The 14440-nt window shown below is 39.2% G+C and overlaps 1 protein-coding gene across 1 annotated transcript in view; it reads right to left on the bottom strand.

Annotated features, from left to right (window-relative positions):
- The window catches only part of atp8a1 (ATPase phospholipid transporting 8A1), a 131232-nt gene that overhangs the window by 70135 nt on the left and 46657 nt on the right, over positions 1-14440 (bottom strand). Inside the window, exons 16-20 of the mRNA XM_089021591.1 lie at positions 11109-11181; positions 5865-5970; positions 3907-3989; positions 2265-2314; positions 1104-1173 (exon numbers count right to left, since the gene is read on the bottom strand). Of these exons, the coding sequence (XP_088877717.1) occupies positions 1104-1173; positions 2265-2314; positions 3907-3989; positions 5865-5970; positions 11109-11181 (382 nt within the window). The remainder of the gene's footprint in view (positions 1-1103; positions 1174-2264; positions 2315-3906; positions 3990-5864; positions 5971-11108; positions 11182-14440) is intronic.

Here is a 14440-nt window from a genome sequence, read left to right as displayed (position 1 = left end):
CATCTGTTGTGAATTTGGCTATTAAGAGTGTACAGTACTAGCAAAAAGTACTGATCCATTTAACAGTTGGACATGTGCTTTCAAAAACTTTGAGGAATTCACATTAATTTAATCTTTAGAAAAAGTTTTAATGCATTTTACACTTATCCTGAAAATTCCAAAAATGCTTACTTTTTTGTAAGTAGCACATTCTATGATCTTCTTTTCCTTTCGGCTTTTCCCTTCAAGAGGTCACCATAGCGAATCAGTGTCTTCCAAATTCAGAGGTTTGATTTGCATGTTTGTTTTGGCCAAGCTTTCATGTCAGATAATAATGATTTTAATTATACATTTCATTTCTAAGCGCCTTTCAAAACTCTCAAGGTCACTTTACAGTCGCAGGATAAGTTTTTTTCTGTCGGTGAGCGGCAGCATCCACACGCGCCAGCACTCACTAAACCCGGAAGTAACGCAAATAGATAGCAAGGCAGTAGATAGATAGCTAGCGAATAGATAGCTAATAGCGGGCTTGGGACCGGCTCAAGAAGACACTGGCTGATTGATGTCCCACAGTAGCACATTCTATGATGATTTCTTAAAATCAAGTTCTGCTTTTGTTTCAAATTACCAGGGCATTCTTTATTTAAGATACAGTAAAGTCTCGTTATATCGATATTGGTTATATCGATAGTACTGCTTGTTACGATACTATTTCTATGAACGCAAGGAGAAAATGTACATGCCGCAGGATTGGATATATCGATAGTCCGGTTATAACGATATTTTTTCCGACTTCCAAGAATATCGATATAACGAGACTTTACTGTATATTGAAATATTTCTGCATGTTTCTTGGTTTTCGTTCAATAAAGTTTTTGAGACACCAGAACAAAATGAGCTCCAAACTTTTTTTTCATACAAAATGGTTAGGGACTGACAAAATATATAGATGACAGAGAGTATATCATTGAAAAAAAGTCTTAAAACCACTCTCCTAGAAGATTGCCTGAGATGTTTTTTTTTTTTTTTCACGCCTGTCTATGTGGCACCAATGATGATGATAAGGATGATAGAGATGACGGGTTGGTTTTGTGCATCGCCATGGTGACAGACAAGACACTCACAGCTCCTTTGCAGTAGAGGCGGATCTTTCCGGATGGTGTGCGCATGATGACTGACATTCTCTTCCTCACACTGCACGAGCGAAAAAGAAGGTGTCATTTGAGGTGTTGCAGCCGAGAAATGATCACACACAGTATAAGCTTAGCATGGGGAGTATAAAATTAGACAACATGGAAGTGGGCAACACTATTCTAACTCACTGGAAAAAAACACAATAATATTCATGTGAACAATGTCAGAGATGTTCGGTCGGACACTGTGAACAAAGGCTCAAAACACAGGAAGATTGTGTTTTACTGCCGGCACGGGACGCAGCCATTCATGACCGACGCCCAACCTCTGCAGCCCTCTGCCAAGCTATTTATTAAGAGTATATGCCAATTTCAGTGATACATTAGTAAACTATAGTCTTCTTGATTAGAATACCACGGTGTCATGGTACAAGCACCAACATCCATAAACCAACAGAACATAGACATTTTAATGGATTGTTTTTCCGTGAACTGATAGATTTGTAACCTGGCTAATGAGCTCTTCCTGTGAAGGAGTTTACCAAATCCGAAATTACGTTCAAGGCTAGCTTTCCTACCTGAGGATGACAGTTTAACAGGCTGTGTCTGTTCACCTCAGATTGACCCCAGATTTTCTGTGCTTCCATTGTGGGCCTTGCGTTCGACCAACTAAGCATCCAACAGCATGTAACTTTTAAATATGCTAACTTCTATTCTGTCTATTCTCTATCAACAGTAAAACCACTGCAATGTGTGAGGCATGGGCGTTGGCATGGCCTAACCTAGCTGCCATCGGGCAGTAGGTGTGGCACACCCTTAACTGATTGCCACCCAATCGCAGGGCACATATAGCCGAAGAACAATTCAGACTTAGAATCACACTTAGGGACAATTTGGAATGTTCCATTAACCTGCCATGCATATTTTAAGATATGGAATAAAGCCACAGTAGCCCCAGAGAAAACCCATCCAGGCACAGGGAGACAATGCAAACTACACACAGGAAGGCAAGAACCTGGATTCAAACCCATAATCTTTGGACTATGAGGCAGACGTACAAACCAGTCGATCGATGTGCCATGCCCCCGTGACAACATTTAAATAAAGACAATCCAGCATATGGAGACCTGATAAAATGTATTCATACTGTACCTTGTAAACTCCAGTACGTGAAGCAGCTCATATTTCTCCTCGCTTCCCATCTGAAAGCACAAGATGGGACTCAATTAGCATGTCTAATTGAACCAACCGCAAAGCATGACAGCAAACAATTAGGCCAATGTGGAGAGTTTACATGGGTCTGATGAAGCTGGAAAGATTACTGCAACGTCTCGAAGACACAATGTTCTCAGGAGCAGATAAAAAGAGGGAAATGGTTCTGGCCTCTTTCCGCCTTCAGCGCAGTCAGTCATCAGGTTAGTCAATTAAAAGAACAACATGATGGATGACCGGCATGCACACTCTGTATTGGCTCAAATTGTCATCACCGTAGGCATGTGGTATTTTTGTATTATTCCTTACAAGTGCTGCCCAGTCTTTTTGGATTTGGTGGATTTTTTTGTCAGGTGGGTCAGCATTTAAAATAAGTGATGAAGTAAACTGTGTTTTTGTTTGGGCTGAGCATTTCATGAAACTTCCCTAATCACTGATTAGATTAGACTCAATCAAAAAAATTTTACCGGTGAAAAACAAAAGATTCCTGCAACTCCTGCAAAAATGACCAGAGCTCTGATGCATGTGTGGAACTGTCGCGGCTTGGAATTGAAGCGGATTTATGTGGGACAGGAGATGTGACACAATCTGTTTTCGTCAATGGATGCTACAGCTTCGTGTTTGCTTTCAACATTTAGCTTGTAGTAGACGTGCAAATTCCACCATGACGTCCCTGATCCACTGGTGAAAAGGCCGCTTTGGTCCCATCGTCTTTCATCGAGAACTGCTTCAACCAACAAAAAGGGTGCAGAAAGTGCTTAAGATGGAATGACTGTCTGTGTCTTTTGTGTTGTGTCACATTACTTGTTATTTAGATGTTTTTGTTGTTGTTTTAACTTCAAGATGGCGCCGCAAGAGTGGCTGCCTTTACAGCATCTCATGTATTTTGTTTTTCTACTTCTTCCTTTCAGAATCAGAATCAGAATCAGAATACCTTTATTCGTCCCGCAATGGGGAAATTTGCAGTCCACAGCAGCAATTGAAGAGGGATGGGGTTGGGGTGGGAGTGAAAGGATAGAAAACAAGATATTCTAAGCATAACAAAATAAAAATGTCAACTGTATACTGTGCAAATGTAGATGTGCAAAAACCGTTCTATAAACAAGACTGTACATAGTGCAGAATCAAGAGATGCATTTAGATATATTGCAACAACCCATATTTACAAGTGTCCAGTTGTGTCCTCTTACTTTTGTCACTTTGCTGCTGTGAAATGTAAATTTCTCCACTGCAAGACTAATAATAATAATAATAATAATAATAATAATAATAATAATAATAATAATAATAAAGGCTAATCCAATATCTTGCTTAACCTGTTCATGCACCCTGCACCCTGTTAACATGATAAACTGTCCATAACTGCTGTCCCCAAAAGGGTTAAGTCAGGTAACTCATATCTCACAGCACACCCGTCTTTACAATGAAGTTAGTTTGTTAAAATCCAGCAAATGTTACACAGATGATTTTGATAATTATGCGTTCATAGAAAAATGTCATAGATTCAATCCTACATGCTAGATGGAAAAAAAAATATGGACGCATGCGTTTTGTGTATTGTGTTACAGGAGATTAAATTTACCATTTCCACAATGACGCTGTCTGGCGTTCTCCCAGAGAACACAAAACCCAGGTCGCGAGCAGCTCTCACCAGAGCGCCTTCATCTTGGAAATAAAGAAAAAGGAAACAAATGTTACACACAAGAACGTTTTCATAACAAAGACAGTGTTTGTGGACCAGGTATATTGTGGCCGAGTTTGCAGAAGGCTGCTGCAGGGCGAGAAAAAGCTATCTGCTTATTTTTGTTTTTTTACAGTTCACTTAACAAGCTCATCCCCCCTACTTCGCTTGAAACCCCAAAGCTCCTCCACACGAACACTATTGCTGTATGCTATCAGGCCAAGAATAAGCACAGAATGTCACACGAAGGAGCAGAATCATGGTTTAGGTTTATTAAAAGGCAATCTTCATTAATATTTAGCAGGTGTCAATTGTACCGCATTAATGTATGTGCTGTATATTATAGACTGGTTGAAGCAAGTTTCAGAAAATGTTTTTTTCCTGGTTATATTTTTGGAATGAGAGTCACGGTTTGCATTTGGAGCAGCAAACAATGCCTCAAGGTACGCTGACATTTTGCAATGCCATTAAGAGTGTCCTTTTATTGTGCTTCCTTTTTTTTGAGGGGGGCAAATTCACATACTGTAGCCATGGGCACCAGGCCTACTTCATCGCAATACTGTAACATGCAAAGGCTGCAAACCTTCAGAAAGGATAATTTATTTTCTCATCCTGATCCTGCTTGTGATTTACTGTATTTTCCGGTATATAAGGTGCACTGGACTATAAGGTGCACCCCCAACAAATGGTGTATTTTCAAACGTTTTCCATATATAAGGTGCACCGAACTATAAGGCGCACCAATAATGAATTTAAAAAAGGTTTCCATCTATAAGGCACACCACATTCCGTTCCGTTTTATATAATAATAATAATAATAATAATAATAATAATAATGAATTTGCCTTTATTACATTTCACAGCAGCAAAGTGATGAAAGAAATGAAAGTAGAAAAACAAAATTATTATTATTATTAATAATAACAATAATAATAATAATAATAATAATAATAATAGTATTAGTTTATAAAGCACAGGGTCATCTTTTAACGAAAATAAAGTATTTTAGGTGTGCCATATACATATGAAAAATCTGTATAAAATGTGTTGTAGGGCAGTGGTCCCCAACCTTCTTTGCGCCACGGACCGTATTAATGTCAGACAATATTTTCAAGGACTGGCGGATAAAGAAACTTTCCAAAGACGTTTGTTTTTTTGCTCATTTTGCTAGCTTGCGCTGGGCTAATTTTAGCGGTATATATCATGTGACCTAGACAAGCGTTTTGACATGCGTCAAGAGTAAGTCATAGTCAGATGTAATCTGTTAATTTTTCATTTTTCATTTGATGTAAATTATTTATTCTTTCTGCGCGGCCCGGTATCAAATGACCCACGGACCGGTACCGGTCCGCGGCTCGGGGGATGGGGACCTCTGTCATAGGGGATTAAATAAAAAAAAAAATACAGTAAAATACGGTATTTATTTTCTGTTCCATATACTGTATCTGTCTCTCTTTGTCAATGCAAAAATAAAGAACAATGTGTGTCATATTCGTTATTTTCTTTTAGACTGTGAATTTGGGGAGATTTGTCTTTCTGTCTGTCCGTCCATCCATCCACCCATGGATCCATCCGTTCATCCATCCGTCCATCTATCCATCTATTCATTCATTCATTCATTCATTCAGGCGGCCTGGTAGTCGAGTGGTTAGCCTGGGGACTTCACATTCCTGTATTTATTTATTTATTGCTAGAGTAAATGTGTTACACATTAAAACTGCCACTAACATAAAATCTTTTTTAAAGCATTTTTTTTATTTACATCCTTAACTGACAAATGGAAAGAGAAGTATGTGTATTTTCAAATTCTACACATGCACATCAGCTACTTATATACTGTATATGGAGGTGTGATGTACCTGGGGATGCCGCCTGGTAGGTGATTTTTCCATCGTTGCGCTCGGGCACTGCGGTGTGGCAGATGGCCATCATGGTCATGAACTCCAGAATGACAGCAGCAGTAGGCTAAAGGAAGTATGGAAAATGATATGACCTTGAGTTATGCACATAACATATATAATAATGATGAAAAAAGAAGGAAAAAGAAATATCGAAATTAGGTGCAAAAAGTCGGTTTAAAATGAAGAATTGGGGTGATAAAGCCTCAGATGAATTGCTATAAAACACCCCAAAACATCCACCCATAGATCCATTATCCTCACAAAGGTCGCAATGGCTGCTGAAGCCAATCCCAGCTGTCTTCAGGCAGTAGGCGAGGGACACCCTTAATCGGCTGACAGGCAATCGGACGGCACACAGAGACAAACAACCATCCGCTCTCATACCTCCACCTAGGGACAATTTGCCATGCAGGTTTTTGAAATGTAGGAGGAAACTGGAGGATGCAGAGAAAACCCAAGAAGGCCCAAGGAGAAAACATGGAAAAACCACGCAGGGAGGCCGAAGCATGGATTGAACCCACAACATCTGCACTGTGAAATTGACGTGGGAACCACTGGCCATGGGGCTGCCCATACGCAAAAACATGAACATGTATTTATTCACTTTAAACAGTTTTTTTTAAAGATTTTGTGATGTCGGCAGTTTTAATCTGTACATTTATTTTAGTATGAGCAAAACATAAATAAATACATAATGTCAATTGCCTGATATTTTTTTTGTTACTTTTACTGTTACATTGCTTGTCCCCCCCCCCTACTTTTAGTACGGCCGCTCGAGGATGCAATAAAAATTAAATACATTTTTGATACGATAAAAATTGGTCTGACGTCGCAAAAAAATTAAAGCTTCATATAAGCCTTATAATTAAGGCAAAACATCATATGCACACAAAGTATATTACCTATATTAGTCTATCAATATGACTGAGTTCTTACACAGACTTAATGGGCTTTCAAGATTAAATCCAACAATTAAGTGTGGAGGAAGATGCATCAGGTGACTACTCCATTGTAGGATGCCGCCTCAAATTTAATTTCATTACAACATGAACGAATTACAGTATGTTTCATTGCTTTGAAATTATAGAAGTGGAGAAGTAATAGTCCCGTCCCGTGGGTTGTCGGAATAGAAGGAGCGCACACACAGAGATCTCCTCTCTTAGTCAATTTTTGCTGGTAAACACCTCTGAAAAAACTGCGAAAATTATAGTTACAAGCGTTAGGAATGAGAATTGGACCGATGTTTGAATGCTCGTTATTGAGAGATGTCATTAAAATGTGTGCGCCATCTTTGAAGGCAATCTTTGCCAACACTGAAACTCATCTCACATTTTTACAGGATTGCAAAGTGTTAAGAATGCTGTGTCAAGTTTGTTCTCCGACAGAAAACCTATAAAAACTAAAAATACATTTCCCTTCCTCAATCTTTTCAGTTTTAAAACATTTTTGAAAAGCAAGAGGGAGCCACTGGGCGGCGCTAAAAAGCCGAATGTGGCTTGAGAGCCACGTCTTGCCGACCCCTGGGATGGACAAAGAATAAATCAGTTTCCTGTGAAAAAAAACTAATGTGCGGTCTTGTATCTGCACTTATAACCTTTTAGAAACCAATCGACAACAAACTGTTCACCACATATCGATTTTTCCAATGAGAGAGGAAAGAAAGGTCTCGTGGGTGTTTTAAGAGCACACTTATCTAAAACAGGTTTGTGACTTTCATCATCTCCAAACGACCTCTGAACAAATCATGTGCTCTGAGGATAATTACATCATTACTAAAAGTTCAATTTATCAGGTTCGCAAGTTGGTGGTAAGCACAAAGCAAAAGAATTTACCATACTCATGTTTATGAAGTAGATACAAAGAGAAAAAAGAACGCCTCATCTGATTTCCAGAGCATTTGACTCTTTCTAGTTTGGAATAAGCAAAATTAATTGACATGAGGTATTTCTCCCGCTATGTTACATACATACTGTATATTTTCAGATATGCAATAACTTCAAAACATTTGCACAACTTGCAGTCTGCATGCCTGTAGTTGGCGATCACAGTTGTATCATAACAGACCCCATTTCCAATATGATGTTGGAGTACACTTTTCATCACCGATTCTACAAAGGGTCATCTTATCCCATGTGTGCAAGATGGAAGGGTCAATCAAAGCACCTTTTCCTTAAGAATGGATAATTTCACAAATGTTCCCTCTTTAGCCATTGGGAAATTAATTTTAACTCATTGAAGATGTGCTAAAATGTGTCCACTCCGTGCCAGGGTTTTTGTCATTTTCACTCAAATTGCAGGACCCGCAGAATATTGAGTTTTAGGACAACATAAACATTCAATACAGCATAATAATAATAAGAATGAATGTCTCTCTGTGTCTTTGTTGTCATGTTATTTGTTATTTAGTTTTTTTTTTGTTCTTTTGACTTCAAGACGGCGCCGCGAGAGTGGCTGCCTTTCCAGCAGCTCCTGTGTTTTGCTTTTCTACTTTCATTTCTTTCATAACTTTGCTGCTGTGAAATGTAAATTTCTCCACTGCGAGACTAATAAAGGCAAATCCAATCCAAATCCAATCCAATAAGAAATCTTAGACTCTCTTCTTCGCTCATCAGAAAAAAAAGTTAGTTAATTCCTAAATTGTATGGGTCTGGAGTTATAGAAGCTTGAAATGAGGGTGGCTGTCTAAAATACAATACAATACATTCATATTGGTTTGTATAACGCTTTAATAACAGCTGAAGCTGGAACTAAGGGCTAACATGGAAAAATGGGAAATGCTGCACCCTCGTGGAAGGCAAAAAACATTGCCAGAGGTCTGAGCAGCACGTTATTGGGTCCCTCGCAACAAAAACCTAAACCCGAACTAATTCGGCAATGGCACTCTACGTCATATTTTCAATTCACGAGTACATTCGGGAATGGCAGTGAATGAGTTAAAAGTTTCATTGAGATGGAGAAATGTGTTAAGTGTATTTTTGTTTCATGTGCAGAATGAGGAGTTGTGCGAAAATGTGAATAGAGGACAGTTTTCTCAGTCATTTTTAGAAAGAAAAGAGAAAATGAGAGGGAATCAACAGTGCCTCTGCTGGTACAGCCTAGCATCAATCTCCAATTTGTCTCAAGTGCTTCAAGACATGAAAAGTCAATCGCTTTAGAACAGTTGACAAAGTTTGTCACAATCAGTTAATTAGGTACTGATTGGCCAAGTCACAATCCTCAAAATTTCCCTCTCTACTCTTGTAAACCAAAACATAATTTTAGTTTCAAATGTACATGCATGCATGTCGATGAGGCAATCACATTGCTGTTTTCTTGCCAAACTAAATTTGGTGCACAAATGGTCGGAGTACATGTATTAAATTAGTTTTTTTGTGCATCCATGGAAACCCTGCTGTGTTCCAAAAGAGAAAATAAATAACATGGGGGTGGTGAGGTGCGGGGGGGGGGGGGGTCTGTGTGAATCAAGGGGTCTCTTCAAAATGAAAGTGCACGGGTTCCATTACACTCCAGGTGACCATGAAAGCCCTTTTGTCTTGGTATGGAAACCAAGTTTGGGTTGACAGGTATTCGCCGAAGGACGAGACACTGTGTGTTTCTTGCTTGGATATATGAAGGCCAAATATGACTGCAGAGTTTAGCATATGGTTGTAATAAACAGTAAGCGTTAAGATGTTATTATACAAATGAGTTCAAACACAGAGAGCCGATGAGACAGTTGCATATGTGACAGAAAACTGCGCTGTCAGCAATTAAGCTAAACTCAAATTCACAAGGGGAGACGTTTGTTTTTGTCCTTGCTTTGGTTTCATTGTTTGCTCATGTGATGTCAAACCTCAACAAATAGTCAGTGAGAAGAAAATGTGTGGTTCATATCCTTGGCCAGAAGCTATCACAGAGGAAAATTAATCAAAAATTTATGAAATAAATAGATAGCTACAGCAGAATGCTGATTATGTGTTTTGTGTATGGATTAAAAAAAACAATAACATGAGAGACTGCAACCCACTTTTCACCCAAACATTAACTCATTCACTGCCAGGCAATGTGCAAAAATGTGTTCTCTCCGGTGCTAGCGTTTTTGTCATTTTCAATCAAATTGCAGGACCCACAAAATATTCAGTTTTAGGTCGACGTCAACATTCAATACAGCGTTAAAAACCTTAGACTGTCTTCTTTCATCAGAAGAAAACACTTAATTCTGAAATTATACGGGCCTGGACTTAGATGAGCTTGAAATGTGTACAAAATACACAATACAATACATTCATATTATAATACAGTAATAATACATTTTATTTATAAGCACCTTTCAAAACTCTCAAGGTCACTTTACAGTCACAGGATAAGTTTTTCTGTGGGTGAGCAGCGGCAGCCACACGCGCCAGAATTCACTCAACCCGAAAGTAACTCAAATAGATAGAAAGCTAGCTAGATAGCTAATAGATAGCTAGCTAGGTAATATAGCTAATATATAGTATTACATACGTCTGTGTAAGCTCTCAGTCATAGTATTACATAGTAAAACATAATAATGATTTATATAGCGCTTTAACAACAGCTGAAGCTGTAACAAAGTGCTAAAATGGACAAAAGGCAAATTCTGCCTCCTTGTGGAAGGGAAAAAACATTGTCAAAGATATGACCAGCGCTTTACCGGCACCCTCCGCAAGAAAAACCAAAACCTGTACAAATTTGGGAATGGAGCTCCACGTCACACTTTTCAATTCGCAAATAAATTTGATAATGGCAGAGAATGAGTTAATGTGATTGGCTGGATGGATATTACATCATGGTTATCATCACACTAGGGCACAACATGAAAAAAATACACGAAGAACTACACGCTGGCACAATTTGTTTGTATTTCAGGTGTAAAACTGAGATTTGACTGCAAGCCTGGTAGTGGAAAAGGCAATAAATTAGTGAATGGGCCTAACTGGGGCAATACGTGAAGAACCTTTCAAGGACAGTTCTAATCAAAATGATAGAAGGTGACGTCAATAAGTCGAAAACATGTTATTCTGCTTCAATATCAATGACAGGTACCATAAAAAGGACATATAATCCAAAATGTTCCATTGCGCCTTGTTAACCCAAGCACCCATTAACCAAGGATTCAAAATCAAGAGGACACTACACACATTTTGAACACATATTTTTTTTGTTCTGAGGAGACGTAATTTGACAGCCGACTTTACTCACATGATTACTTTGGAGGTTTTCCAGCAAGCTCTGGTCAGTAAATCCGGACTCCTCTGATGAGTGCGTGCTGTGCCTGGAAAGAGGAGACAACACGCGTCAAACAACAGTAAAACACAACGGAATAACAGTACAAATGCCATCCACTGCAATAGCATGTAAATTTATGTCAAATTGTTATTGTTTCACATATCAAACCAAGCTAGAATTTCATCTTTCTATAATCATTTGGACTCATTTTGATGTTTGAATAAATGTTAATTTGGATGAACCAACAAAAAAATCATAGAGCCAATCACGAATCCTTTCATTTATTCTGTTCAAATGACAACACGGCTCAGTTTACATGTAAATGTCCAGTATATATGTAATGTAGGGAATCAAAATACAGACGCTCCCAACCTTACGACCGAAATATGTTCAGAGCGGTCGTTCGTAAGCTGAATTTGATCGTAAAGTGTTTCAGTGCTATATTTTGTATGAAATGTATGTTTAGTCAAACACTGAACGGGGAAGTATAAAACACAGACGCTCTAACAGTCGTAAAATAAATTCATACCTACTGTCGTACGAAAACATATCCTTGGGTCTTCAGTAAACCATTACTGAAGCTGCTGGCACTGAATTACGTGCCAGCAGCCATTACTTTTTGTGATGCATCGCGTCCTTCTGGAGCGTCAACTGGTAAGAGGGATTTCCTCAGTGCGTCATTGGTAATCAGAATTTCCTCCTCGCCCACATACTCTACGTAGCCAATCGTAAGTGAGCTCAGCGAATCAAGGCCTGAACTCATTGGCAACACTTCAGCATAGCCGGGCACTGATTAGTCAGCCTTGGTGCCCGTCGCGTAAACATCAGCCCTTGAAACCGCCAATGTGTCTGTGCATGCATCTGCGTGAATCACAATATGCCGCCAATTGCAATCGAGCTCGGCCGGAAAAAGGCGCGCAATACAAAATCTAACTTACAGCATCTCTGGCCGAAGAGTTTTCGACATACTGTACCCACAAAAATGTTCGTATGTACCGTAACATCAGAACTCGAATGTTCGTAAGTTGGGGAGCGTCTGGAAAGGACCATGACACTTGATGACACTGTTATGTCAGAGAACTGAAAGGTATACATGGTCAGTTCCACGTGTTCTGGGAAAACAAAGTATCAACCCACATGCTGTTAATATCGCAAAACAATGCTCCAAATGAAGCCCAAACTTCACAAAGGATTAGAAATAGCATTACTTCCCTATCAGTGCTCCAAATGTTGACTGTTAAAAGGAAGCATTCATAAGAACACATGGATAGCATATTTGATGACCTGAGAGTGAAAAACTGAGGGACTGTTGCTGGTTAGTAAAAGAAATAAGATCAATATCAATATAAAAGAAATAAGATCAATATCCCTCCAGCCGCGAGTCGGCTGTTCAGTGGCTATCGATCCACCATAAATATCGTGCGATACATCAAGGTGATAGCAACTTTTACCCGTGGTACTGTTGGCTTCATAGAAATGTTACCAGGACTAAATGTCATTGAGGGGAGGCCATAAGTCTAGTCGAGCCTACAGCACCACTCAGATGTTCACTCCCATCACTGCGGGTGGGCAGGAAAACCACAGAGACGCCAACAATCAAAACACATAATGAGTCTTAGGTGGAAGAGATCTTGTGGAGATTTGTGGGAACATATATAGAAACACATTTTAAAACTGAGAAATTGCTGGGCTTCACTCCCCCTTGAGATACAAAGATGTTCGTCTCGCAGTCCAGGTGTGTCGCTTTGACATACTTCAAACTTATTTTTGTTTTTAATAAATCAATAAATGGAGTCAAGTCTTCAAGGACAACCAACACATTACAGTAAAGTCTCGTTATATCGATATCGGATATATCGATAGTCCCGGTTATATCGATACTATTTCTATGCACGCACGGAGAAAATTACATGCAAACAGGGTCGGATATATCGATAGTCCCGGTTATATCGATATTTTTTCGGACTCCCTTGAATATCGATATAACGAGACTTTACTGTATTTTTGTTTCCTAACTGAAATCAGAAAAACGTTTTATAGCATCTAAAATACCCAAAACACGCAGGCTGATATTTTTAGTCAAATGCAAAACACCAATAAAAATGAGTTAAAGTGTCCCAAAACTACTTCAAAATGACCTCGGAGATGGCAAGTTTCAGAAGGTCCCACCCTCTTGTTCGTGACATCACTCAAGGACGTCTTGCCTTGCTCTAGAATCAAAACAATGGCTTCAGATTCGGAGAAGATGCTTTCTTGTTACTCATCCAGTTATGAATATGATCCAAATAGTTCTGAAGAGGAAAGCATAAATGTTTGCAATCTATTAAAGAAGTCCTCTCGTATCAATTCGAGCCATCAGGACTCCAATGTAGCGTCCCAGAAAATACACAAGATGGGCCCAAGCTCCATTGGAAATGGGTTGATTTGTGTCAACTAATATCAAATAGTAGTCTTGGAGCAACACACAACGATTCACCACCGCGTTATTTATGTGTTTTCCTTCTAATTTCGCCATCAACACGGATCAATATGAAGTTTTCAGACCAAACAAAGTACCCAAAATGCATTGTGTGTCGCTCGGTCAGGGTCGTTCCAGACGTGACGTCACGTCAGGCATCGTCATCAACTCGAAAACAAGACTTCCTGAATATTCAGCGCGAGTCTTAAAACGTAAAATATAAACATATGCCGTGGAATCTTTGTAAAAATGCTCAGTAGAAGTCATTTGAAGTGATTTAAAAAATTATGGACGCAACTTGTCCAGAGGTGTCGGTTGTCCTTTAAATGGTCTTCACAATAATATGTACTATGTAGCCCCATTACCCTAAACCCGGTAATCCGATTAAAATTTTTCGGCATTTGAATTTGGTGACTAAGCCAGAAAAACACATGCTCATTATCCGATGGGGCCATCCATTTTGCCACTTGATGTCCAAAGAAAATGACATCCCGAGGTGTCCACCTTGCAAATAAATGTCACACAACCACACCCAGAAAACAGGTGACCCGTGATTGGTCAACACTTTAGTGACTGTGAATGTATGATGTTATTTGCAGGTGAACGCAACTGGCAAAATGGCCGCCCCCTGAGTTAAAAAAAATGGGTGGAGTTTCATGCTTAATTCATAGTCCCACAGAGACCCACAATATTAATGAGAATACATTGTTTACACTGGTAGGAGCACATATTATTGTAAAGAAATGCTTTAACCTAACTTCCCTTTTCATTTATTCATCTTTCGAATAGCGGACTTCAGGCAGTAGGCGGGGGACACCCTGAATTGGTTGCCAGCCAATCAATCATA

Source organism: Hippocampus bargibanti, linkage group LG02 (assembly GCF_051943395.1).
Source record: "Hippocampus bargibanti isolate YZ-2025 linkage group LG02, ASM5194339v1, whole genome shotgun sequence".
Lineage (NCBI taxonomy): Eukaryota > Metazoa > Chordata > Actinopteri > Syngnathiformes > Syngnathidae > Hippocampus > Hippocampus bargibanti.
Note: the sequence above shows the minus strand (reverse complement) of the source record. Positions and strands in the feature narration are given on the sequence as shown.